The 27,553-nt window shown below is 39.9% G+C and overlaps 2 protein-coding genes across 5 annotated transcripts in view; one reads left to right on the top strand and one right to left on the bottom strand.

Moving 5' to 3' along the window:
- Positions 1 to 510: 510 nt before the first annotated feature.
- TMEM130 (transmembrane protein 130) lies at positions 511 to 12,631 on the bottom strand. Its single transcript, XM_032197995.1, has 8 exons — positions 12,374 to 12,631; positions 9,890 to 10,180; positions 7,960 to 8,128; positions 7,126 to 7,295; positions 6,425 to 6,509; positions 4,218 to 4,420; positions 3,054 to 3,166; positions 511 to 2,358 (listed from the first exon to the last, which is right to left on the bottom strand). The coding sequence occupies exons 1-8, from the start codon at positions 12,444 to 12,446 to the stop codon at positions 2,182 to 2,184; spliced, it is 1,281 nt and encodes a 426-aa protein (XP_032053886.1). The 5' UTR covers positions 12,447 to 12,631; the 3' UTR covers positions 511 to 2,181.
- A 389-nt stretch (positions 12,632 to 13,020) lies between these two features.
- The window catches only part of TRRAP (transformation/transcription domain associated protein), a 90,366-nt gene continuing 75,833 nt past the window's right edge, over positions 13,021 to 27,553 (top strand). For all 4 annotated transcript variants that reach the window (XM_032197384.1, XM_032197381.1, XM_032197383.1 and 1 more), the window contains exons 1-17: positions 13,021 to 13,091; positions 13,507 to 13,582; positions 13,928 to 14,081; positions 14,434 to 14,483; positions 17,843 to 17,953; positions 18,271 to 18,375; positions 19,117 to 19,200; positions 19,937 to 19,993; positions 20,371 to 20,496; positions 20,828 to 20,905; positions 21,129 to 21,217; positions 22,129 to 22,225; positions 22,590 to 22,728; positions 23,997 to 24,075; positions 25,394 to 25,628; positions 26,988 to 27,315; positions 27,433 to 27,530. In XM_032197384.1, the coding sequence (XP_032053275.1) occupies positions 13,982 to 14,081; positions 14,434 to 14,483; positions 17,843 to 17,953; positions 18,271 to 18,375; positions 19,117 to 19,200; positions 19,937 to 19,993; positions 20,371 to 20,496; positions 20,828 to 20,905; positions 21,129 to 21,217; positions 22,129 to 22,225; positions 22,590 to 22,728; positions 23,997 to 24,075; positions 25,394 to 25,628; positions 26,988 to 27,315; positions 27,433 to 27,530 (1,776 nt within the window). In that variant the 5' untranslated portion in view covers positions 13,021 to 13,091; positions 13,507 to 13,582; positions 13,928 to 13,981. The remainder of the gene's footprint in view (positions 13,092 to 13,506; positions 13,583 to 13,927; positions 14,082 to 14,433; positions 14,484 to 17,842; positions 17,954 to 18,270; positions 18,376 to 19,116; positions 19,201 to 19,936; positions 19,994 to 20,370; positions 20,497 to 20,827; positions 20,906 to 21,128; positions 21,218 to 22,128; positions 22,226 to 22,589; positions 22,729 to 23,996; positions 24,076 to 25,393; positions 25,629 to 26,987; positions 27,316 to 27,432; positions 27,531 to 27,553) is intronic.

The raw sequence follows: 27,553 nt of genomic DNA, 5'->3' as shown, positions 1-27,553 counted from the left end.
ACCAATGTTCCTCTGAAGGGCATTTGCTCTGTTTTCTTCCATAAGAAATTGAGGATTTTCTTAGGCCTATATTTTACCTGCCATATCACTAACTTGTGTCCCTTGGTTTTTGACTGAGAGTGGGATGGTGGGAGGTTTGGCACAATCAGCCATAACTCAGACATAATGGGGAGAGCACATAGACACAAAAACCCCAAAGTGATGTATGTAGCCTAATACCACATGAGACCCTTTGCCAAAGTTAGGTATGAATGGTAAATTGGGCAGAGCATGTGCCTTTGGGTATCCTCATCCTCCATCCAAAGTTACCACCATTTCAGGTACCTACACCTGGCACTCTTTGCTGTCTCATAGTTAGTGCCTTTCTGGGAGTGAAATATGGAGGAGGAAGGACTTCTTCTAGACTCTTTAAGGTGCCAAGGGGTTGTTTTCCAGGTGTATTATCCCAGGAAGTGTCACACATCTGTCCCAAATTTAAAAAAAAAAAAAAAAAAAAAAAAAAACCCCAAACTAGTGCAGAGTCACTGTGCAGTTTGTTTAGGGCCACTGTCACTCTGAGTTGTGTTTTTCATATTGGAAATCTGGTATTCCCAGTGCCCAATGACCATGTAGCCATTTACAGAACACACTGATGTCCCGGTACAAGTCACGTACCTTTGGCAATGGCTCAGGTGGCTGCTATCTCAGGAATAAGCAATAAAACTGAAGCTCCTAAGAACAATAGCTTCTTTGCTAGCCTAAGGAGAGGCACATTCTTAACAGTGACTGAATATGACTGAAGATAAGAGCTTGACACTGGGGCACTGAGAAGGAACACAAAGGACACCACTCCTAATCAACAAGTTCACTTATAAATACATCTTCTCTTATAAAGCCAAAATAAGCTCTGCCCTGGAAAGAACTTTTTTTGACAAAACCTTGGATTTACTGGATCAGTTATTTTAGATAATCCATTTTGCATGTATTAATTATCAAAGCCCTTCAGAGGTTATATAATTCTATTCACAGACGAACCGAGACTCTGGCCTTCTCTAAGGAAATGCAGAAGTTGGATGCGTGAAATAAAAACCCTGAAATCTAATGGTAAATCCCCTCCCATTCAGTGCACCTGAGAAATTATGACATACATGAAAAACCCCAAGCCCACAATACCCATAGGCTTTAACTCAGAGGTGGGGAAAATGTAAGTGTCATGTTTAAGAAAAGAAATGGCCCCAAATGCAGTTCTGCATGAAAGCCTCCAGGGTACTCTGAAATACTTCATAGCAGGAGGCAAAAGCTGGCTGAGGAGGAAGCTGATCACGGAAGATAGTTTTTATCAGGCAAGAAGTTTATACAGCCTTGAACGTTGACTATAAATTGACTGTTTTGCTGAGCAGCTTTGAGCTACTGGTTATTGCATTTTTGAAAGTGGAGCTTTGGTGACTACCTGGATAGTAACGTAAGGAAAAAAAGAATGAATGTTCTGAAAAAAAACGCTAAACAGATTGAAGTGGTGCACTACTGCATGCAAGTCCTGGAGATGGGGAGGCTTTCACGGCAGGTGCTGCCATCCCCCAGGAGCCCTGTGAGCAGCTAGCTCTCCATGAGCAGGTCAGCAGCCACTGTGGTCCCACAGCGTCTCGTTAACTTAGAAAAGGGCTCCTTTAAGATGGAGGAAAAAACACAACATAATTAGAGAGCCTGCTTCATTGGAAGCATCTAGACTAAACCCTTTCCCAACCTGGACAAGTCGGTTCCCTTTTAGAACAAATGTATAGTCAGCAGCCTTCTGGATAACTTGCATTTCCATTAATATTTTTTATGGCATAAGAAAGAGAGGTATGTTCGTTTTAAGCATTATCTTCTTTGAAATAGACAGCAAAAGGAACAGAGAAATTATAAGAGGTAGTGAGTTTAGCAAACCTGCACATAAAATATTTTTTTCATAAGAATAAAATGCTTTTACAGCTGTAAATGTATACACCCGTATAATTTAAAAAAACAAAGCTATTTTTACTGTGTTTCAGGCTCTTTCTTTTTTGGATCACACAATGAAACGCTCAAGTGCTGGACTTAGCAAAGTGGTTAACCTCATCACATTGGCAAAAATAAATCATTCATGCAGCACTGGGCTTGTAACTCACCGTAAGTGAGAAAGTTAAACTTGGAGTTACTGTAACCAAAGTGCAATTGTGTTCTTCACACTGTGTACATTTTGACTGGCTTGTAAAAAGAAAGTAGAAGTTCATGACTCTCCCTGGCAGTTTCTTGAGGTGACTGAAGAAAACATGATCTGCAACATATTTGGCAACAGCCTGGCTCCGAATGAGAAGACAGGTTTTTATCAGACAGTGGAGAAAAGTCGAAGTCAGCTACCTGGAAAAGGAACATTGAAGAGAGCACTTTTAATTCCAGTCTTACCTGTTCAACTAAGACAAGCAAGAATAGTTTGGGCCAGAAGTAGTACCTGGTCCTCAACCAGTTTCATTCAGCAACCAACTTTAAATAGATTTCTGACTTTTACCAGCTAGACATGTGGCTCGCAGCAGTCCCCCTAGAGGTGTATCATGCATAGTGCTGCATAATGTAAAATGTATTAAGTATTTTCCAAAGGGCCAGGAAAGCTATCTTTAACTTAGGAGCTCATGTTTATTATACATATGATAATGTAACAAGCTATACCAGGGAGATGGAAGGGCACTGGGGAGATGAAGGTCACATCTAATGTTGGGTCCCCATTTAGTGCCACTTCAAGGTAACACACCCAACCTTTCTTATTATCCGCTCTCTGCTTTCTTCCATGGAATCACTTGATAGATCCTCTGGAAGGCATACTTCAGTGCAAGCAGGTGCTTGGCATCGTTAACTACCCATAACAGCCCTGGTAGCTTGAATTATGTTTTTATTTCTCCCTAAGACAGAAGCATGCCTGTTGCTTAAAATGTTTGCCAAGTCAGACAGATACCAGGGAAATGCTCCCTCCCTGCTCCGTTTGCTTGGGGATGAAAGAAGGGGCATGGCTGAGAGGTATCTAATTACTATCTCAGCTCAAAGTAAGAGTAACCGAGTACCTCCACGAGGTCTTTCTGTTGTGTGTTACTTCGAAAGGTCGTGTACAGCACCAGTCCTACCATCACTGAAACCAGAGCGACGCAGAGCAGGACAAAGAAAGCTGGCTGGAGCCCTGGGAAAGAGCACAAGGTGACATTCCTGGAGTGATACAATACACTGAGAAGAGGTAACGGTGAGAAGAAATAGATGTTTTAGAAGAACTTTTCACTTTCTTAGAACAAAGGCCACGGGTGCATCAGGGAACAGATTTTTCAGCCCAGCTCACTTCAGGTCTTTCAGAAGTCACAGAAGTAGGAATACAGGACTGTAAGGGTCATTCTTTTTATTTTTCCCTGCTTTCTTTTTGTTTAAACAGCATAAAAAACAAACAAACACCTGAGCTAGATAGCCCTAACTGTGAAGGATGTCTGAACCTCTGTGATACCCCAAGTGGATAGGAAGGAACCTTGATCAGCATAATTTTCACAGCAACTGGCAGCCTCCAGCAAAAAGAATTTTTGCCTCCTAGCCCTGAGTGCACACCAGTGCCTTCTGGCGTCAGCTGCCCTGTATTTACAGAAGTGCTGGCCCATGGTAGGATGGCAGAACTGTTACGTTATCACAGTTCTGTTGTCATCTTGTCAGGTCCTCTTTATTTGGCTACCTAACCACTTTCTCATCTGACTCAGGGACCCCATAGGGGTGCAAGCAGGTACAGGGAAGCCAGCAGAGACTGCTGGTAGGGGGAACAGAAACATGGAATGAAATGGAGTTGTAGAAAAATCTACCCTTAACAACAACAACAAAAATACTAAAAGAAGAATTGAGACTGCTTAATTAAAACAGTGGTACAGATGCATATGTTTTCCCAGTTATCCTAACTACAAGAGCAAGAGACTATTTAAACTGAAAAATATGTAATTTAAGTAACTCAGTCTTCCCAGGGAACTCGTTAGCTTCAAGATGCTCTTGAGACTAAGGGTTCAGCAGGATACAAGAAGCTCAGAGCAATTACAGTAGGCACATTATAGGGTTTCCTTTCTCTTCATGTTTCCAATGCTTTTGGGGATCCATACTAGTTTCCAGAAACCTCATCTGCAGGCCAGTTAATCCCTGATGTGTTAGAGACTGTCAGATTCCCAGACAATTGGGAATTTGTGCGGCTCAAGCTGGCTGCAGCTCACCTGTCGGCCACACTTTTATTTCATGGTAGGTCTGCAGCATCGTCACGCCATTCTCCACTCGGACGCTGAGGCAATACTGCCCAGCATCGCTGAAGGTATGGCTGAGATTGTAGCAGGAGCCATTAATCACCACCAGATGGCATTTTTCACCTTCCAGTGGAATGCACTCGGACTTTATAAGCCAGCATAACGACAGCGGTGGGCTGAAATGACATAAAAAGAAATTAAAAGCTGCAAAATTTCCAGTTAGGAGCTGATGAATCACTTGGATAAAATAGATTAACTTCATTATTTTCAAAGCTGTTATGCTAACTACAAATAGAGAAGTAATTAACAACACATTCGCTTGGTTCATAGCATTTGTCAATTGAAAAAGGTCTTTGTGATGCTTCTGCAAACAACAAGCCTTTCAGCTGAGAGCTAGATACCTGTGTGGGTCATAGGCAGGCCACTGTGTAGAAAAACCCACAGTCCTGCTCCAACAGAGACAAAAGCAATCTTCTTCCCCTTCTAAGGGAGTATAGGTTGGTTTTCTTTGTTCTTTTCACAGTGGGGATCACTGTTTGTGCTATTGAAGTACACCCAAGACTTCTGATTTACCAAAACAAAACAAAAAAGTGTAAGCTGAGTACAACAGACTAAGTCAGGAAAGTTAAATAAATTACAAGGACCATGTTATTCCCTTACGATAACAAAAAGCTTTTTAGTTGCTATCAAATGATCTATGTGCAGTCCACTTTATGGCTGTGTGTCTTCTCACTGTGTCTAGCTGATGCCGTTTATTTACATTTTCAGATCCTTGCTCCAACTGATTCTGCCTGGACTCTCCTTACACACTATGGACTTTGATTCAGACAACAGAGCTTTTCTTTACCGCATTAGCATTTTGTTCCTTATCTGCTCAGGATATTCTCTGCTAAAGAAAGCAGCATGGTTCTGTGTTTAGCTCATTTTCTAGCTTTGTTTCTGATCACATGTCTCTCAAACCTTTGTTACTGGTTTTCTGTCACCAACTCCTATCACAGCAGTCCCACCCCGCTGCTAGAGGTTAGATCTGGCAAGCATTGCCCATCCTAGAGCCAAGCCCACTTTTAGGGATCTCAGCTTTGCCTGTAATGGTTTTTAGCTATTCATATTTACTTGTATGCTATCTCCAGCTTCCAGTCCTGTCAATGTGCAGTTCACTTTCTGAATGCAAGCTGTGCTGCTTTGTGTATCAGTACTATTTATGTCTTTGGCAAATGACTGCACAGGGTGCTGCTCCCTCTGTCCTACATCCCTCCTAACAGCCCTGCTCTTTTTAGGTTTGTTTTTGGAAATCCACCATTAGGGCAAACAGCTCCCTAAAGCAGAACAAATAAGGGTCACTCTTCTGGAGAATAAGTGACTTCTACAACCGTGTTACCCCCCCCCCCCCCGCCCCGAAGGAGCTTTTCTGAGTGCTTCAATGGTATTTGAAATGTTTATGCTATATGAAAAACTCCCTCATGTTCTAAATAGTTCAGCTTGAGAGAGCTCTTGCTAGAATCAGGGTACTTATGGCTCTCCTGCATTCCTACAGAAGTAAATGATTAGTTTCCCAAGTTGGCCTTTTCCCACTGTATCACATTCACACTGCGACATTTCTCTTTTCCCTATACAGGAAAAGTTTTGTTGTTTTTTGTCTGTTTGTTTGTTTAAAAAAAACTTCCCTCACTGCTTTGAGCCTCTCTGTCTCATTCATCTTGTGGCAACCTTTACTTTGCCAAACTTATTCCTCAAACCCATCACTCCCACGTGCCAAAAACTGCTGCTATTCAACAGGACTCTGAATACAGTTTAATTTAGCGATGAGGAAACTGGTCAAGGAGAAAAATTCAAAAGGGAAATTGAAAATGTTGGTTTTTTCCACTATCTTTCTCTGTCTCATTCTCTTTTAACGTTCTGTTTACAACGATGTAAAGATCCTCATTTACCTATGAGGATTTGCTGAGGAGGTGTACATTTTAACGTTCTGCTTCTCTGTAAAGCTGTGGGCTCTGTCAGGCTCTTAGAGTTCACAGTACTTTAAGTCAAGGAAAAGCAATATTCAACAGTATTTTCTTCAAAGGAAACTTTTTTTTTTTTTTTTTAAATAGTTCTTTGGGTGCAACTGACTTTTAAGGAAACAGTGGAGGAAAAAAAAACTTAGATAATGTGTTCTGGGGAAAGAAGTGTTTGTTACTTACGTGCCATTGATATGAAGAGATAAACTCAAGTTTTCCATTACATGAGTCTCTCTGGAGCCCACTACATTAATGCCTTTAACAGCATCTAAGAGGAAGAAAGAAAGCACATCACACTTGACATGTAAACTTGAAATTCACTGGAATTCCATGTATGGTTTGATTTCATAGACTATGCAGATTTTAGCTGCATCATGTACACAAATAATAATACCTCCATCACACCCAAAATATAAACCTGTCAGTAGAGTTGTTGTAAGTTTTCTGAATGTTTTGTGATTTATTTTTTTTAGGCTATAATCAACTACTTCATTAATCCTTTAATTTTTTTTAAATATGAGTTCATTTACTCCTAAAGCTGATCAAATCAATGAAACTTTCCTAATGCTAGTTTTAGCTAATTTATTTTTTAGGGATAGTCAGCATAAATTGAACAAATCCTCCATAAATTATTATAAACAAATTATTTTAAATTCTAGCTGTATGCAAGACAGTAACAGAAGACAGCGAAACTTTTGATAAATTAAGAAGAAACAGATTTTATATTTTTTGTGAAGTAGAACAGCACAAAGTCTGTTTCACAAAGAAAACTCTTCACATCGAAAACCAACGCCCAACCTGTATCACATTACAAACCCACCACCTAGATTGTATCATTACATATACAGTAAATCCTGTTTTGAATAAAATGTTTTATTTTTTACCTAACAGCTCCAAAGAAGTGGTAAAATCACCAGTTTTCTGCATAGTTTCTTTTTCATGTATGATGCTTCCAATTTGCTCCCATTCAGCTATGACTTTCAGATGTACTGTGCGATTCCCCATGGTGGAGTAGTTGCAGTAGACAAAGGGTTCCTTGGTAATCTGATAAACTCTGCATGCAGTGTGAAGAGATATAGAATCAAAATTGGTTTTTATCAAGTACTTGCACATTTATGATTTAAAGTTTAAATGCATTACGTGTTAAATTATTTTCTTTAATAGCCAGTGCTACATTCAGCTGTGATCCTAATTCTCCTTTATGATCACGGATTAATTCTCCTTTATGAGGATTAACACCTGTGGCGTTACATTGGTGTAAAACTGATAAAATCACATCAGTATCAGACCCACAGTGTATTTACACACTTTTAATCAGTGAAATTAAGGATAGTGCTAAAGGAATTCACAGAATGGAATACAAATAGTGAAAGATGAAAGCTACCTTTATAAGGACTATAGGCTAACTGAAACACTAAGAGGAAAAGATAAAGATTTTAAAAAGAATAAAGAAAGGAAGAAAGAAAAAAATGTATTCAAAAACTAAATCTTACATTTCTGTTTGCGTACTTATTTGCATTGGACGTATATTTGTACTCAAAAGGAAGAATATAACTGAACATATTTCTTCCTCCCTACTGTAAAGTGGCTTAAGGGTGTACCAATGGGTAAAGGCACATGCTTTGTCCTATGATATAATCAGGATCTCTCTCTAGATGAGCAGCTGAATCAGAGGCATCTTGAATAGTCATTAAAGCAAGCAAAGTAACCACACCTACCCATCTCCAAAATCCCAGTTGTAGACAAATCTTGCTGACTTGAAGTAGTCACTTGGATCATGAAGACAGAAGGAAATCCGGGTCACAGCACCCGTGGAGGAGCTAGAACCATGCCTGATAAATCTACTGTCTTCTATCTGTGCGATGGTAAGATTCCCTGTGATAAATTCTGCAGAAAAATAAGGCAGACAAAGAATGACAGTGTATATAATTTTCATAGTATGCTCTATGTGAGTGTCAAAATGATATTTGAAATACATCGCATAGGATTTTCAGACAAGTAAGTGTATTTTGAATGTGTTAGTCAGTCCGGTTACGTGTGTTAGCAATGCTGGGAGATTAACTGACTTTATCAAGGTTGTACAAAAGGTCAAGGTGAAGCTTCTAGTAGGACTGAGAGGAAGAATCCTGGACTGATTGAGGTCAATAACAATGTTTACTATTGATTTTAAAAGAACTGGGATTAATGTCAAGTGTTTAGAAAAAGGGATTCAGAATCAAGCTGTTTTGTGCATGCACTTCCTTCACGTTCATTTTGAGTACGTGTATCCTTCGTTGGTTTTGTTTGTTCTTAAAGTTTTAGTTACTTTCCCATTAATTAAATTTTTATTACTGTGAACTACAGGTGCGCTACACATTGTGAATATAGAAAGGATAAAATTTAGATTTTCATGTCTGCCAGATATCCAATGCCTATGTTTGTTTCCAAGGACTAGCAAAAGTTGATTAAAAAACAAAACCAAACCCTTTCTAACCTATGAATAAAGAGGTATCATGATGATATACTTAATCAGATTATAAAGTTAATGGGATATTAATTATCAGTAACAGACTCTTACCCTGTTAAAATTAATTAAAACTGGTTAACTGTTCTCCAGTTGATGTGCAAATAAAAATAGGGCTGATAACGCCAAACTCACTGGAGTTGTAATTTATATTAGTTATTGGCAACCTCCTTGGGCATTTGTGGGTGCTTTTGTTCAGGGAAGGCAAAAAGGTAAAATGGGATCTTACTTTCCATAGCTATAGAAAGCTTCTATCCCTTTTGCTTAAGGCATGAGAACGTAAGTGTAAAGAGGGAAAGGAATAAGTAAATGTTCAGCAAGACAGCAATTCTGAAGCAAGAAAAGATGCCATACATCCTTTTAAAAAGGCTTATCCATTGAGCTCGGTGTTTCTCAAAGGAAAATCTCAATAACTATTCCCCAAAACTTCAGCTGTGCCCTATGGTTAGCTCTTTTGTCCTCACACATCCTTATCTTCAGCTGGCAGCTGAGTCTATTTTGGAGGGTCTAAGTAGAGCAGTAGGACATGTGGTTGAAGGGACATGGTTGCTAGTCCCTGAATGAAGGGGTGGTAGGAAGCATTCAGGTGATATTCATGTCAATCCCTGCATCAGAGATTAGGCTAACCATGCTGCACCATTGGTCGATTTGTCAAAACCACACAAAAACAAAAAAGAAATCTGTGTTTTATGGTTATGAGTATTCCCAATATGCTGAAATTGCACATTGCGATATTTGGAAGTGCAGCCATGACTTCACATCCAATTTCAATATGATTGAGCAGGAACTTTGAAAGAAAATATAGGCAGTTTTGTTTCGGAAGTTTGGACATCACTGAACAATGCTGATGTGTGAAGTACAGCTACTGAAGCATCTGGTTTCTAGCTTGGTTTCCCTACACATTAGAAGCAGGAAAACACAGGCAGGATCACACTTGCTGCCTGGATGTAGGTAGACAACAGCAAGGCCCAGTCAGTACAGAGCCTGTTCAAAACCACCTTTCAGTAAAGGGCCACACAAATCAAACCCTGTTGGAAGAAGCCACATTTACGTCTGGCTTAGCTTTTTTTGATGCTAGCAAAGGCAGCGGCAATTCTGATGTGTACTGAATCCCTGAAGATGTGGAAGTTGTAAAGCTCTTTTACCTGTGATCTGAAGTACAGTGACATTTCTAGCAACTGGCCGACATAACCAACAGTTTCTGTGAGTGACCCAGACAGACACAGGAAAAGTCCCAGGAAATTCACCAGTCACATTAATCATGGAATTCAACTGCCGCTCGGATTTCTCTATCAGAATCAGAGGAGCATAAATCCAGTTAAAGTGATACAAGTTTGATGCAAGGCTGTTGTTCTTAATCCTTAGAGTGGCGTGAACAGTGGCTTGAGCTCCCGTTGTGATGGGACCATTGTTGGTTATTTCCAGATCATACTCCTCTGTGGAAATGAGGAGGGAAAAACAAAACAAAACTTGTAGTACATAAATAAGTAACATGCAATACACATTTTAATTAGCCAGCTGTAGGTATGTGACTCACAACAGCATTATTCTAAAACTTTACCATCTTTTTTTTTTTTTTTTTTTTTTTTTGCCATTCAACAACCTGGAACAGAAACAGTTGCACATATATATGCATTCAAATGTTAAACAAACTGTTAGAATGGGTCCTAGAAGTGTCAATGTGTCAATAGCAGAAAGGAGTCTTGGATTAGATCACCAAAACTTTGATGAGGTTTTTTATGGGCAGAGCTGGGCTCTGGTTGAAGGTGCAGTAATGATCCTAACAATGCAGTCACTGAACTTCCAGTTATTGAAAGAAGGCCAGGCTCAGCTCTAATCCTGGTTGTTCCAATTAATTTCTAATTAAACACAACTGTCACAAGCACAAATGCAAGTGAAGGTGAAAGCAGAACTTTTCAGTAATATCCCTTTCACATCTTTTTGATTTCTGCAGCGTTAGTGAGGAACAGAGTAAGGAAGTCAAAGGTGAGGACACAGAAGAGTCCTCTGCAGCTACAGAAAACAAAAGTTACCAGCTAGCCTTAAGAAATCTCTCACTCAGCAAAACTTTTAAAAACATGAACTTTCAAACCCAGATAAAATTTCATCCCCCAGTTTCCTTCTGCCTGCTCTATTGACCCACAGGTCTCTCCCCACCTTACTCCTAACTAATGGAAAAACCTCAGTACCAGTTCCTTCTCTATGATCCACCACTGATTTCCCCATCGAGGAAAGGGCCAAAAATCCCAATGTAAACAAAACTTGAGTATTGAAAGCTGTAAGTGCTAAAAAATATTTTTTTTCACTTCTTGATTTCCCAGACTGGAAGCAGCAAGATGCAGGACCTGTGATGCTGACCCACCCTGCTGCTCTGGATCACGCACCCTCACCTTCCCTGCTGCGTTACCCAAGCCACTTCAGCTCTTCCAGCTACTGCAGTGGGCAGAAACAGGTGAACTTTGGTATTGTGGAAAGGATACATTCAGTTTTCACGTGTATCCCCAGGTTTCAGCACTGGGAAAGCATTTTTGTACTTCTGTGGGTTAAAAAGTAGCAGCGCAACAAGATTAAATGACCCGTATGCCTTAAAGCAAAATAAAACACTGCAAGCTGTGAGTTAAGGTTGAGCTGGGGACAGGATGCGGTGGTTTGCCCCTGTTCCCAAGCCTGTGCCCCTGCTCTGCCTGCCTCTCTTGTGGTGAGCAAGGGGGCAATGCTGGGCAGAGCAGTGCAGCTTTGGGGCTGCGGTTCCTGCCCCTCACCTTCAGCAGCTATGACATTGCTTACAGAGGACTGGAGCTTTGAGCTTCATTAGTTGCACTTATTCACCAATTGCCCGTAATGCATTTTTGTTTGTTTGTTTGTTTTTTCTTCTTTTTAGGCAGGGGGGAGCACTGAGGTCAGCTAACCCCTGCATTGCATTTCCTGCACCAGTCTGGCTGGGATGGTATGGAAAGAAACCCAAAGCATCCCATTAGCATCCTCCTTTCATTCCACAGATCACAGGTGCTGGACAAATCTGGAAAAGAACTGTGGAAAGTAATTTTCACATTAGTGTCCCAACGAGAAGTCCTCTGTTCCCATTTCACAACACAAGGAACTGCCCTGAGTTCAGGGTTCTTTTGAGTTCACAGAGAAACGTGTGCGATTTGATGAAATCCAGTGCTGAGACATTTCAGGTCTCTAGAAGATTCAGGCTACACCTTCCACTTCATTTCAGCAATACTTGGGGAAAAAAAAAAAAAAAAAAAAAAGTCAGCTGCCTCATGCTTATCTGGCACTTCTCCTTGGAGGCTGTTATCACGGTGCTTCGCCAGCCAGGGCCACCCTGAAGCCCAGTGACTGCAGCAGCCGGAGATTAAGCGGCTAACCCAAGGTCACCCAGCGGAGCAAGGCATCACCTCGTCCTCTGCTGGGCTTCCTTCTACCTTTTCCCCCCTCTAGTAGGAGGCTGCCCGGGTGCCAGGGCAGGGAGCAGGAATAATTTCAGAGCTTTTAGCTTGGGCAGCGCACCCCTCAGCCCCCCTCAGCTCCCTCAGCCCGGGCTGCCCCAGCCTCTCCACAAGCAGCGGGGCGGCCTCACGCCCCCGAACCCCTCCCGGCTCCTCTCGGTAGCGGCGGCCCCTTACCTGCCGCCGGGACGGCTCGGCCCAGCACCGCCACCCCCAGCACCAGCAGGATGGGGCCGCTCAGCCGCAGCATGCTCGGGGGGGCTGGGGGCTCGCCGCGCTGTGGGGCCCGAGGCTGCCGGCGGTACTGCGGCACCTCCGCCTGTCTGTGTGTCTGTCTGGCCGCGTGTCTGTCTGTGTGTCTGTCCGCTCCCCCCGCAGCCTCCTCCGGGGGCAGTTCCTGCGGCGGGGCGGGATGTTAACGAGCAGGGCTGGGAGGCATCAAACGCCCCCCGTCTGTGGAGGAGGTGGGCTGGGAGGGGGGGGGGGAAGAGCGTGTGTTTGGCTTAGGGGCTGACAGTGGATTAATTATTAATTAACGGTAAATCGCTCCTCAGAGCCAGCAGAGCCTCCGAAGCCCTGACACCTGGCTCAAATGTTTTGACGTGACTCTGCTGCCCCCGGGCTGCTTCACCCCCACAGCCTCCTCAGCCCCCCGGGGGGCAGCTCCTCGCCCTGAGGGCCGAGGGGCAGCGCCGCGTCCCCCCCCTCAGGCTGAGGGGTCGGGCCCGGAGGCCGGCCCTTCTCGCGGGCCCTCCCCGCTCCGCCCCAGGCCGGGGGAGGCTGTGAGGGAGGCGGGCAGCAGGAGGAGGCGGCCGGAACTGGGCCCGGAGCTTCCGCTGCGCCCGTGCTCTGCCGCCGGCCTCCGGCAGCAACAAAGGAGGCGGCGGGGGCCGGGGTGAGGAGAGCCGGGGGCGGTAGGGCCTCGGCGGGGCCCTGGGGCTGGCGGGGTCTGCAGGGGAGCGGCGGGAGGCGAGGCCTGGAGCGGCGCGGCCGGTGGGGCGGGCCCCGAGCGGCGCGGGGAGGAGGAGGAGGAGGAAGGGGCCGGATCCCCGGCAGCACCGCGCGCGGAGGCCTCGGGTGGGAGCCGTGAGGGTTTGCGGCGTTGCGGGCATCCCTCTTCGCGGGGTGCCTGTGGTGGGGATGGGGCGGCCGGCCCTGAGGTGGGGAAGGTGAAGGGGGGGCTCCAGGGGGTGGGGGCGCCCTGAGGTGCTGCGGAGGGGGCTCGGTTGCCTTGGGGTGGGCGGGGGAGCTGCCAGGGGGTGCTGAGGTGGGTGGGGGTGTCCGGCCTCTCAAGTGAAATTTGCTTTCAGGTTCCCTCACCAGCGAGAACGGCAGCTGGAGATGGCGGGACGACTTTTGGCGCCTGTGGAAGCGAGTCCTGCTGAGGTGCGTCCCAAGGGTGGCTGCGGGTTTGGGATGCGGCCGGGCCAGGAGGTGAGGGGTCAGGTGTGCTGGGAGCACCCAGGGGCCTGCTGCTGCTCTCGGGAGCAGCAAAATGCATTGGCGTTTCAGCAGATGCCAAGAACCAAGTAACCTTAGCTCCTCAAAAGTACCTGCTTGTGATCTCGAGTGCTGTAAATGGTAGGCATTGCATTTATGAACCTGAAGAGATGTCAGCTGTGGCTTTTGGAAAAAGATGCGTCCACTTTGATGCATCAAAAGAAGAGGGTTAGGTAATACAATTGCTGCTATTAAACAGCCATATAAACTAACAAATATACGTATTTGTAGGTGTTTTGATCTTGATTTTATGTGCTGGGAGCTGCTCCCCCCCCCTCCTCCAAGATGGCATTTGTTTCAGCACAAGGGCCTACAGTGGTGGACCAAACCACTTTGATGAAAAAATACCTTCAGTTTGTGGCTGCTCTCACAGATGTCAATACACGTAAGATTTCTTTTGTATTGCAAGTTATAGTTCTTCGGTAGCTTGTTTCATAAGCATCACGGCATTGTTTACGCACTTGATAAAAGTGTGCTGAATTCAGTTTAAGTTTTGTTAAAACTTTGATTTTTGAAGAAGCAAAATGATGAGCAATATTTGCTTGAGTCAAAGAGCGAGTGAGTTGTGTGTATGGATGGGTGTATGAGGGGGGTGTTTGTGAGAATTGTGTGCCTTATAATTTGGCGGTGATAGCTAAACTGATAAGATCTGACTGCTTCTTTCATCAACAAACCTGGTGTTTTATTTCATTATTTAGCTTATGCTTAACTTTTTTTGCTTGAATTTCTGTTTTCAGCCGATGAAACTAAACTGAAAATGATGCAAGAAGTCAGCGAAAATTTTGAGGTAATTAAAAACAAAAAACCCTTCCAGAATGTCAGTGCTTCTTGTCAGTGTGTCAGTGTGTCACTTTGATTTCTGATTTTATATGGTTAAAAGATCATGTATCTTGAGACTTAAGATTTATATTATATGTCGCGTATGTTACAGATGTATTTAGCAACTATCCAGGTTATTGGAGAGCTACAGCATTTGAATTTAGAGAGCTTTTATTTTATAATCTTTATTCAATAACCATTTAAATAAAGGTGATATTTTTTTTCTGTTTTGTTGTATGATCAGAAATCTCTGTATTTGAAATTTTATTTCATTTTGAACATTTATCCTCCTGAAGCAGAGGGTCCTCTGTGACTCCTCTGAATAATTCCATACTACCAGATGCAGTGTCTGACATCTGGAGTGGAGGTGACTCCAGTGACATCTTTTGCTAGGTGATAGACCATCAAGTTCAGATGAGCATCAGAAAAAAATCCATAAATTAATTAAACCAAAATAAAATTCTACTTTCATTGAATACTTAGTTACTACTTGCCTGTTCTGAAGTTATAGAAAACTTGTTCTGTAGAACAAATAAATGCAAGATCTTAGAATAACTGTAATTCTCCCTGTATGTAGGTTTTCAGTTATGTTGCTGCTTAAAAAAAAGCTATTTGTATAATGTACTCTGTCCTTACCTGCTTTATTTGATGCGATCTTGCTTAGTCTGCGCTAAGAACAGAGAAGTACCCATTCCAGTGCTGTGTAACGTCTTTAGATCTTTTTAAGTAAGCTTTATGCAAGGTTAAATCATGCCTGTGCTGGATGTGCAAAGCTGTGCAAATTTCAGTTGTTTATGAGTTATCAATGGAATTTCCCGTCCAGTGAATTGTTTTGTTCAGGTTAATGTAGTGGAATACAACTACAGCTGTATTATTAAAGCTAAAAATAAAATTAAAAGACTTAATCCTTAGTATTTGGAAGTGAGTAAGTAGATGTCTGTGACTGTTTTACATTATGTGCACAGGTTGAGCAGAGCTTAACACTAACTGAAGTGACTAAAGGGACTAAAAACATTCTTGTGGCATTTTTGTATGTGTTTATTTCATAGATGGCAGGTCGGTGTAATTAGATGCCTGAGTAAAATAATAGTTTTCAACAGCTTAGTTTAGTGATGTGTTTAGAATCTGAAAGCTTAGTTGATTCTCCTTGCTCTTGTATTCATTAAGGAAGAACTTGTTCAATACTTGTTTTGATAATGTTCGAAATAGAATAGCTTTCTTCTCTTGGAACTTGCTTGATTTTGTAGTGTGATCCTACATAAAAAGATGATGAATTAACTTCTGTTGAAGTACAGTTCATGGAATCAAAGAATGGTTTGGGTTGGGAGGGATGTTAATGACCATCTGGTTCCAACCCCCTGCCATGGGCAGGGACACCTCCCACCAGATCAGGTTGCCCAAAGCCCCATCCAGCCTGGCCTTGAACACCTCCAGGGGTAGGGCATCCACAGCTTCTCTGGGTAGCCTGTTCCAGTGCCTCGCCACTTTCTGGGTGAAGAATTTCTTCCTTAAGTCTAATCTAAATCTACCCTTTTTTAGTTTAAAGCCATTCCCCCTTTTCCTGTCACTACGCTCCCTGACAGAGTCCCTCCACAGCTTTCCTGTAGGCTGCCTTTAGGTGTTGCAGTCACTGTGAGGTCTCCCCAGAGCCTACTGTTCTCCAGGCTGAACAACCTTTCTGTTTATCGGGAAATATTTAAGGGTGCAAGAGGAACCACTAACGTTGGCTTTGTTGTTTTTTTTCTCTCCTCCCCATTTTTTAAATGTGAAGGGTATGGACATTATTGTTGCATGTTATGTTAGATAGTTTCCTTTAAACTTCTGTGTCCATAGTCTCCATGTCTACTCTTCTCTGTTGTCTAGTTCAGCTTCCAATAACTATAAATTTCAGCAGGTTTTATTTTTCACTTCTTAGCTCTTTGCTCAGTGTCACAGTGTTCAAGTCCTATTGGCTGTGTTATGAATCGGGATGTCTCTCTAGCTGGGGTAGAACTGAATGTGAATTGATGGAGGACTTCTTGAAGTGGGATTTTAAACTGAGATGCTTCACCGTAGTGTTAACTGCTTGACACTGTCAGATGTTGGGCTAGTTGTAAGGGTATTGGGAAGTTGTTTTCAGAAATATAAGCTGGTTTTGTGAGTTTATGCTTTTCTTTGAATGGTTTGTGAACCACTTTCCTGGCATGTAGCAGGACTTGCGTTATTTCTTGTTCCTCCAAAGTAGGAACATTCTTATTAAAGCTGGGGAGGATAGGAGGGAGCTGTCAAAATTGGAGAGACTATAGGGGAGATAGGAGGAAAAGATGCAGCCAGACTTTCTGGGGAAGACCTTTGAGGCGAAGAGAAGATAAGGGCTGATCTGCTATTGACAACTGTCTTGCATTTAAAATGTTTTTGTGCCATTCTTAGTATATCTTTCTACTTTCTTGAAAACCCTCCAGTTGAAAAAAAAACCCCAAGACTTTCTTTGCACAGCATCTGGTGTAATACCGTGTACAATTGCACATTTTGAAATCTTACAGTAAGGAGAGAATAATAATGGAAACCTATAAGAGCAGAAGGTTTTATATAGCTTTTACATTATACAAAAAATGATGTGAATAAAACCCTGAAATAACTGTACAGATTTTCAAAAGCAAGCTGTGTTCTTATCTCTACCTTTATTAAACAGACCAGTATGCTTCTGTATCTTAGATACTTCAGAGAGTTGCCTTACAGCACATATGTAAACTGCAGATGAGTTTGCAAATAAACCTCAAGATGTCCAAGTTAGATTTAAGGCAGCATTGCAGATGGAGGAAGCTTGTTCATCCAGTATTTCTTCTGACTTTCCAGCAAGTAAACAGTAGCGTAAGATCATTTTCACAATGGAAAGTAATGCTTAGTTTGGATGGTGTGTGTGTGTACACCTTGTCAGAAATAAGTAAAATATCAGTTTAACAGTGTCTGAGAAGTCTTGGGAATCCTAGGGTAATGAAATGTGAGTGTGTGTGTGAGAGTTCTTCTTGTTGTATAAGCATGGTTGTTGGTTTTATTTCGTTTACAGTAGTTGCGCATTTTGCAATTTTTATTTTTATGTTGAGGTGCCTTAAAATAGAGAAACTCATAGTACAGCGTTGGGATTGGAGAAGAGATTAATTTTTGTTTGCTTTTGTTTGTTTCAGTAATAGTGCTAACTCTAGTGGGTCAGCAGAGGCTTAAACACTAAATCTCTTACAAAGTCACAGATAACGTTTACTAGTGGCTTTGAACGTAACTTGATACAGGCTGTGAATATGTAGTATTCCCATTTTGTCATCTTCCTGTTTTTGTTTTGTTTTTGATTAGAATGTGACATCATCCCCTCAATATTCTACATTCCTGGAACACATCATCCCCAGGTTTCTCACCTTTTTGCAAGATGGAGAAGTTCAGTTTCTGCAGGAGAAGCCAGCACAGGTAAACTGTGCAGAGCATCTGTTAGCTTTTTCCAATGTGTGCAGTAGACTTCCTTTTCAGTGAAGTACTTGATTAATACAATGAACTGATCTCTGTATACACTTTATTCTTGAAAACAGATCTGTCATTAGGAGTGAAATTGAAAAAGTCCAATTTCTGAATAATTTATAAATTACTTATAAACTTTGCAAGCAGGCTTCTAAGAACAATGAGAAAAAAAAACCACAATGCAATAGAATTGGCTTTCTTAAAGTTGAAAAGGATGTGATAATGAATTGTTGTTTTTATGGGCTTTTATCTTTCTTATTTTTTTACAGCAACTCCGAAAGTTAGTGCTTGAAATAATTCATAGAATACCAACAAATGAACACCTTCGTCTTCATACCAAAAACATACTGTCTGTGATGTTTAGATTTCTAGAGGTATTTATTCTTACTTGTGTGTGTATATGTATATTCTTTTAAAACTGTTTCGGCCTTCTAGAAAGTTGTTCTCTTTCTTCATCTCCAAAAATTGTGGGGTGTAAGTTTTTAAATAGGTACGTTGGCTGTGCTTCTGTAGCAAGAGTGGAAAGGCATTCGACATAGGCTTCACCAGTGTGATGTCTTACTAGCTACAGGATTTCTTCACGCTTTTCTTTTTTCTTCTATTTCTGTTTTATTCTTACCTGTCTCTTATTGATGCATGGAACTGTTCTTTATCACTTCAGACAATATTTAATTCAGAAGCACTTTTCTTGCTTAGTTTATATAAATTCAAGTACCTTTTTCTAGAGATCTTGTTCTGCTTCTTGCTTGGAATTGAAAACATTGTCGTTTAAAGCCCACAGCAAATATTGTGGAGGCGTCTCTGTGCATGAATAGCCCCATTCACATTTTTCTGTCTGTGGGGTGTGTAGTCAGGTCTGACAGTATAGAGTGCTTGAAACTTCGCTTTTTTTTTTTCTTGGGGGGGTAGAGATCAGTTTAATGTACTTTTATCCATACCTAGAGGATGCAAAGTAAAGCTATATCAGATGAAAGGCATCTTGCTCATGTAAATTCATATCAACGGGGCACTTATGAGTTGTGCAGCTAAGTATACTTTTGCAGGGTTTTGAAGTTGTCTTGGAGTAGTTGAAGAATGCAACAGTATACTCACTAAAAGTTCTATTTTTTTTTCAGACAGAGAATGAAGAAAATGTATTGATTTGCTTAAGAATAATTATTGAATTGCACAAACAATTCAGACCAGCAATCACTCAAGAAGTAAGTTGTAAATCTTATGTGATATAGAGCTTACTCTTGTGCTCTTTTCAGAATTATGTGTAGGTTTATTTTTTTATTTCTGGTGTGATTTTATATTGGCTGACCTCTTGTAATCATGTGTTAGGAAAATGAAATTACCTTAAAGTAATTCTTAGAAGATGACTGCACAATTCTAGTACCCCTGAGAAAAAAACAAACTGTTAAAGCCTAGTTCTTTTTGCTTCAGGTGTTTATGGGCAATATGGTTAGACTTAAGAGGACCACCAAAAAGAATAAAATATCCTCAGAAGTGAAGAGAATTGATGCCCTTTTAGTTTGTGAAAGACGGTGAAAGGAAACGCCTGGAAAAGGAAAACTGCCTTTTTTCTCCTTTTCTGTCCATACTTGTGTTGCTCCTGTGACTTGTGGAGAACTATTGGAAAGTTTGCATTTTCCTTCTGCTGCTTTCTCTCCTTCATTTTCTACTAGGAAGACTTAGTTGTTTTATAGCAGTTACTCCTATTGATACTGTACTGGAACAATGTTGAAGTGATAGTTAAATCCGTTTCTTTCCAAGTGCGTTTCAAATTAATAATGGTGGAACAGAATAAAGACCTGAAGAACACTTTCAGATTCCCTTTTACTCTTGTGAAAAGTGCACTCTAGTAGTGGCTAAAGACTTTATGTACTTGTACCACTAATACAGATTCAAAACTGTGAATTTGTCTGTATGGTAAAGCAAATGTTTCCTTCCTAGATCCATCATTTTTTGGACTTTGTGAAACAGATTTACAAGGAACTTCCGAAAGTAGTGGTGAGTTTATTTCCTAAATTGCCATTGCTATAGTCATTAAACTAATTTTTGTCTTAATTTTACCTCTGAAAGATATGAACGTAATTACTTTTCTGTTTAGTGCTATGGTTAGTGTAGTCTGAAGAAAAACGTTTAACAGAAATACTTCATAAAATGGAGAAATTTAGACTTTGAACTGAAAAACCTTCTATTTGTAGCACAGTATTAATAGAGTGAGAAAACGGAGGTATGTTTATGTAATATTAATTTGTTGGCTGCACGTATAGCCCTTTAAAGAAACCCAAATACCAATTCTAATGAGAGTTCTAATGAGATGAATGTCCTTTTGACTATAACTAACATTATTATATTTTCTTTTGCTGTTTGTTTGCTTGTAGAATCGGTATTTTGAGAATCCTCAGGTGATTCCAGAGAACACTGTGCCTCCTCCTGAAATGGTTGGCATGATTACAACAATTGTGGTGAAAGTGAACCCAGAGAGAGAAGACAGTGAAACAAGAACAGTGAGTATTCTAACTGTATTTTAACTATGGGATTGAATGTATCACAATACCCCAAGTTGTGAGGGCAGATAAATGTAATAGGCTTGATTTTAGTTTGTTTATTTCTTTTATCAAGGTTTATTTGCAGAAGCTAATTGAAGCTCTTTAGGTATTTGCTATGCAACCATAATTAAAGGAATTTTTATTTAATGCATATGCCAACAGGCTTTGTGCTCCTTAAATGTTATCTCTAAATAGAGTGTTACAAAAATGAGCAATTCTTTAAAAATGTTTAAAACACCTTTTTGAATTAATAATTAAATTGTTCATAAAACATGTATTCTCTTTTCAGCATTCTATAATACCCAGAGGATCTTTATCTCTAAAGGTCTTGGCTGAGCTACCTATTATTGTTGTTCTTATGTATCAGGTTAGTATAGTACAGTATTTTGCATGCAAATACTTCTTACTACTGAATTGTTTCTCTAACTTTTGCTGGCTGGCATATTATTAAAAATAATTACCTTATTTTCAAGATTAAAATATGGTGTAATAATAATCAATTGAGATTTCTTCATTTTCTCTGATTAGTTCTCAAATATGTTGAACGCAATTGCAAGTTGTAAATTTCTCTAATACTTTTTTTTTTAAAGCTCTACAAACTGAACATTCACAATGTGGTAGCTGAATTTGTGCCCTTGATTATGAACACTATTATAATACAAGTTTCAGCTCAAGCCAGGTAAGCATTTTAGTATTATTTTGATGATATATGGAATAAATTTCTTAACCTGCTATTCAAGATTGCCCAAAATATTTTTGTCTCAAACCTTTTCAGTTTTTGCTTCTGGTCTTAGCTACTTTTGAGATCAAATGCACTATGATTATTTGACATAAAATTGTCCTACGATAACACTTCTGTAGTTGAAATAATTGGCAAATGTGAATATTTCCATCATATGTCACTAAAAATATATGCAGTAGTGCAGTAGATCCCAATTTCTTATTTGACATTGATTTTTTTTTAACAGTTTCTGACATAAATCTGTATTACCACAGATAGTATGCAATGGTGATCATATTAGGTAGGACTTTGCAGTTGCTTATCTTTATGAAGCCACTGGTGATACAGTTTTGTGCTTCCAAGCCTAGCTTGGGTGAAGCTTTGTGATGTTGCAGGTATCTGGCCACTGTTCTACCTGCTTTACAGAGCGATGTTTCTAAGGAGGAGCAAGTGGTGCTGAGAAGTGCAGCAGAAGTAGTACCTTTGTCTTTCCCTATCTTCCCAGATGATCTGAATAAGTGGTTGAAACTCAAGAGACGAACAAGTCTGTGGGAGGGAATGTTGCTTGGAGAAAAAATGGCCCCAGCTAGGGGAAGGGAGCCAACTGTTTGATGCCAATGTATTAGCTTGGTTTTCTGTAGGGAGTTGAAAATTGTATGGTTGCCTCAGGGTTGTGCATTTCTACTTAGAGCATAAAATGTTGGGAATTTGAATGGCAGAGAGTTGGGCTCTCCCATGGTGAATTTATTTCCTTATGAAGCAGTAACCTCTGTTTAAGATGATGTAATTTGATACTTCTGTGAATTTTCTGGATGAAGGTATTAAAGAGGAGGAAAAGAATAGTTAACTACTGTTCAATTTCATTTCAGGCAACATAAACTTTATAACAAGGAATTGTACGCTGATTTTATCGCTGCTCAAATTAAAACATTGTCTTTTTTGGCTTACATTATAAGAATTTACCAGGTACGATGTATTTTTATTATTATTCTTACTGCAACAGATTGGTTACTATATGGTGGGAAGTCTATTAGAATGGCTGCAGTGCATCGGGGGTTGGAGATAAGAGCAAATGAGTAGCAAGTAGAACCACAGGCCTTTACTTGGCTGTCCTTTCAGAAGTATTCTCATGTGAATGCAAAGTAAAAATGTTGCGGTACCCCCCTCAAGCACTTACGGAATGGCTACTGCATTTACTGTGTTCTATTTTTATCAGTAATCTTCCTAAAGAGAAGTCAGTGAATTTTAATTGAATGTTTTTTTGCAAATGGAAAGCAGAGCTTTAAAGTAGAATGTCATAATAATTGTATTCTTATGATTTTTTTGATAGGAATTAGTGGCTAAATACTCTCAGCAAATGGTAAAAGGAATGTTGCAGTTACTCTCCAACTGTCCAGCAGAAACAGCCCACCTGCGGAAGGAGCTTCTGATTGCTGCTAAGCACATTTTAACAACAGACTTGAGGAGCCGTATGTACTACTTTTTTTTTTTATAACGTATTTATAAACTGGAAAGATTTCAGTTATTTCTGTGTATTTAAGAGGTACACTGCATACTACTTGTTTTGGACTGTTTTGCCTTTTTGCTTTTTTTTCTTTCTTTCCCCCTCCCTGCCAAGCAAATTTTTGATCCATCTCTTTCCTCCACAGTATTAGTTGTTAGTTATAACTGAAGTTAATCTCATGTCATGAGTGCTGTGGTGGTTGCCTTGTAAAATATTGAATTGTCTTTGTATCTAAAGTCTGCCTTTATTTCCATAGCTTATTTGTGTTTTCCACTCTTAAGTCTTCCAGATCTCTTTTCCTGTGGCCCAAACAATGCTGATGCTCTCCTTTTCTCTTCCCCTATAGTTTTGCAGAACGTAACATTCTTGTAAAAGCAGACAGTCTACCGTGTTATCTCTTTCATTTAAGTGGACCACAGTGATTTGTAGGCCATTTCAAGTTTCATTCAGAAAATGCTGAATTTTTATCTAGAATATCATTTGGAAATCTGAAGAATAAATGTTGCTGGATGCCCCTCTCTCTCTTTGAGTTTTTGCTTATTTGTTAATAAATTTTAGCTTGCTGTGTTATTTGAAGGTGGGAGCAATCAACCCTTCCTTTCATTGCCATCATCTGCCTTTAGGGTAGACTTTCCTAATTAACTTTTTGAGTTATGTATTTAGAAAGAAAGAAAATGCTTCTTTGATCTTGCTTTTTCATTTGAACTTGTTACTGTTATCTCTCCTTTGTTCCTTGTATCCCAAGTTGCATATATTCTTTCTCATATTTGGGATAGAGCTTATGTGGTAGATGCCCTACAAAACAAGAGTTTTATGTTGGACAGTGTTGTCCAAACTCATCCTGGGCAATAACTTGTTAGTTATGTTTAAAAATTTCTGTGAAGTTGAAATTAATGGAAACATTTTTTTCTTTTCCAACACTAACTTGTATTGTACTTTTATTGTATTAGTGCTGTTGCTTTGATTGCATACTGTGAAGTTAACTCAAGGAGCCAGTAGAGTTACCAGAGGTTAATTGAAAGTTTGCTTGCAAATGAAGCTGTCTCTTGTAAGCTCCGGGGATAAATTTTATAGTGAAACTTCCTGACTTTGGTTTAAATATCTAGGATAAGTGGATTAATGCTTAACTAATGTTATTTTGATTTTTTTTTTTTGCCAGTCATCATGTATGGCCTTCATTTTCATTTTCATTTTCTTTTTCTTTTTTTTTTCTTTTTTCTTTTAATACTATAGAATTTATTCCATGCATGGACAAGCTCTTTGATGAATCTATACTAATTGGGTCTGGATATACTGCTCGAGAAACACTGAGGTATGACATAAAAGTTGGAATATCTTCCTGAGTGCCCGCCAGGGTGGTTTCTTTCCAGATTAACTGATACTTAGCACTATGTCTGTATAGAGTTCAAAATACTTACATAACTCATTTTCATGGAATCACAGAATGGTTGGAAGAGACCTTAAAGACCACCCAGTACCAACCCCCTGTCATAGGCAGGACCACCTCCCATTAGATCAGGTTGCCCAAAGCCCTATCCAACCTGACCTTGAACACTTCCAGGGATAGCATCTACAGCTTCTATGGGAAACCTGTTCCAGTGCCTCACCACTCTCATAAAGATTTTCTTCCAATACCTAATCTGAATCTCTCCTCTTGTAGTTTAAAGCCGTTACCCCTTGTCTTATCACTCAAATCCCTGAATAATTCTACATTCCCTCATTAGTTTCTAATATTGGATGGGCTTCTGCTGCTGTAAGGCACGGTTGCTTTTTAGCACTTGAATAGCACAGCATGAGCATCAGGCAAAATGAGATGAACGGGTGAAGGAAAATTACTTGACTTGCAGAAAGCAACCAAAACAATGGTCACAGGAAATCCAACTCAGTATCTTCCCAGTATGTCATGAAACTACTACCTAAGCTTGTGTCCAGCATAAAATCTGAATGAGACTTAAGTTGTTTTGTCAATAAGTATCTTAAAATTGTTCACATAACAATTGGAGGGGAAAAAAAAAAAGAAAAACAAAGAGAAGGCATACTTTCTATGTCTTCAACAGTCTACTAGTTTTTAGGTGCTTTTGCTTACCAAACTCAGGTATGTGTACCAGAAGACTTATTTCCTTCTGCTTCAGAACCAACTGTACCTTATTGAAGACATAGTAGGTCTGGGAGTGTTCTCTCTATTAAATGTTTAAACTTAGTATTTGAAAATAAGTTATTTTCAGAGTTTATCAGTTTTCATAACTACTTTTGAAATCATGAGTCATCAAGGATTATTTGAAAGAGCTTGCCAGCTCTACTTCGTATGTGGTTTAAAGCATCCTGATTTGTTCTCATCTGTATGTAGATGAAAATGTGTGCTGAGGATGTTCGACATTGGTTGAATAAAGATGAGAGGAGTAATTCTAACGTTGGTGTTGTGAAATCGATTAATGCATCTTTGGTAGAGTTATACAGTAATTTTCTTGTGTATTTGAAAAAGCTGTGTGAACCGTGTTTGCATATAAAATAGAAAGGTTTAGTTTAGAATCCTGAAAATAGCTTCAGGCAGTAATTATTAGTTAAGTCCAATTAGCAACAATTATAATTGTCCTCAAAGTGTTTTCTTCATTTCTTGTTTTTACTGATAGACCTCTTGCGTACAGTACACTGGCAGACCTGGTGCATCATGTCCGACAGCATTTACCACTCAATGATCTCTCCCTTGCTGTCCAGTTGTTTGCCAAGAACATTGACGATGAGTCCTTGCCTAGCAGTATTCAGACAATGTCTTGCAAGCTTCTGCTAAATTTGGTAGACTGTATCCGGTCTAAAAGCGAACAGGAAAATGGAAATGGTAGAGACATACTTATGAGAATGCTGGAGGTATTGATTTGTTTCATATTTTTGATAATAAGTTGAATATACTATTATTTGACATTGTAAATTGCACTTTCCTTCTCATTCAGAAAGGAGAATATATAGAAACAGTCTGCATCCTGTTTCATTTTCTGTAATTCAGAGAAAGGCTTTTTGAAATTCTCTGCAACTGGGATAATGCCTTTATGTACAGTAGAGATGCTTTGCCAACTCAGCTTATTTATTGAGTGACTTGGTTCAAAGTGGGAATCTAAATGCCTATGCTGATAGGAATTTCTTATTTTTTTATGCTGTATTTGTAATCTCCTCTTTTTCCCTGCTTAAATTTATAATTTAGGGATTATATTTATTATGCCTTATGATTTTTATTTGGATGGTTTGTTTTTTCTTTTCTGGATAGTGAAATCCTGAAAGACAACTATCTCACCGGTTTTTGGCATAGACCAATCTGTGAGATGTGAAAACCCCATGTTTACAAGACATGATGATGTTTTTAAGGATTGTCTTTTATATGGAGGAGGTTGTTTTTTGTTTTGTTTTTTTTTTGTTTTTTTGTTTTTTTGTTTTAATTTTAAAAATCATAGAATCATCAGATGTGCTCTAAAAGCTCTCAACCATGGTGTAGTACAAGTGAAACCACCTGCTTGATGTAGCCAAGTAGTGTGTCCCCTCCATCTTTGACACTTCTGTGTTACAGGCTGTCATCCTTCTAAATACACTAAGGAGGTCATTTTAGTAATCTCCAGATTATTTGATTTTATCCTTGAACTACTAAACATTGCCCCAGCACAGCTTATTTTATTTTATTTGAAAGGTACAGAAAACTTTGAACTGATACCTGTGCAACACGAGCCTTGTTTATTACCAGCCAAGAGGCAAAATGTTGGGGACATTTTCTGCTGGGGACATGTTCTGCTGGATTGATTGTTGCTTTTTAAATTTGATGTGCTACATGCACTGTCAGTTTATATTTTAGTTTTAGACATCTTACTAACTGACAGATTCTAGCTTTTTATGCTTAGTAGTCAATAGACTGAAATTGTAAGTATTTTAAAAATAAACTGAAGTTGCTTTTCATTTTAAATTAAATATAACTGTAGAGAGATGAGCTTTTAGTTTTCAGCAAATATTTTTATCATTTGAACTTGTTTAAAGGAAACATACTTTTTTGATATGTTTAAAAATGTTTGCATTTGTTTGAATGATTCCAGAAATACAGTTGTAAATTTTACTGGTTTACGTTGACATGAAGTATTAGTATTATTAAATTTAGGACAATCTGTGAAGAAGAAACTTACTAGTTTCTTTTTTTCCTCCCCCTCTCTGGTCTGCTCTTCTATTGGCCTTTCCTCCTTGTGCTCCTAGGTTTTTGTTCTGAAATTTCACACTATAGCACGATACCAGCTTTCTGTAATTTTTAAAAAATGCAAGCCACAGTCTGAACTTGGGGCTGCTGAAGCCGCACTGCCTGGAGTACCAACAGCAGCAAACGCAGCACCTGTTCCTGTTCCGTCTCCTGCCCCGGCCACTCCAGTGGCCCCTGCACCAGTGCCTGTGTTTGAAAAACAAGGGGAGAAAGAAAAAGAAGACAAACAGACATTTCAGGTCACAGACTGCCGAAGCTTAGTAAAAACCTTGGTCTGCGGTGTCAAGACAATCACATGGGGCATAACATCATGCAAAGCTCCTGGTGGTAAAGCTTCATACTATTTAATTACACTTATCTTTTGCAATTGCATGATTAAAAGTCTAGCATTAAAGCACATTATATTTTAATAAGTAACTACTGTTGTATTTTGTCTTCTTTCAGAAGCACAATTCATTCCCAATAAGCAATTGCAACCTAAGGAGACTCAAATTTATATAAAACTAGTAAAATATGCAATGCAAGCTTTAGATATTTATCAGGTATGTAACCTTACCACATGGCA

This window comes from Aythya fuligula, chromosome 15 (assembly GCF_009819795.1).
Source record: "Aythya fuligula isolate bAytFul2 chromosome 15, bAytFul2.pri, whole genome shotgun sequence".
NCBI classification, from domain to species: Eukaryota; Metazoa; Chordata; class Aves; order Anseriformes; family Anatidae; genus Aythya; species Aythya fuligula.
The sequence above is the reverse complement of the archived record's forward strand: the minus strand, read 5'-3'. Positions and strand labels throughout refer to the sequence as shown.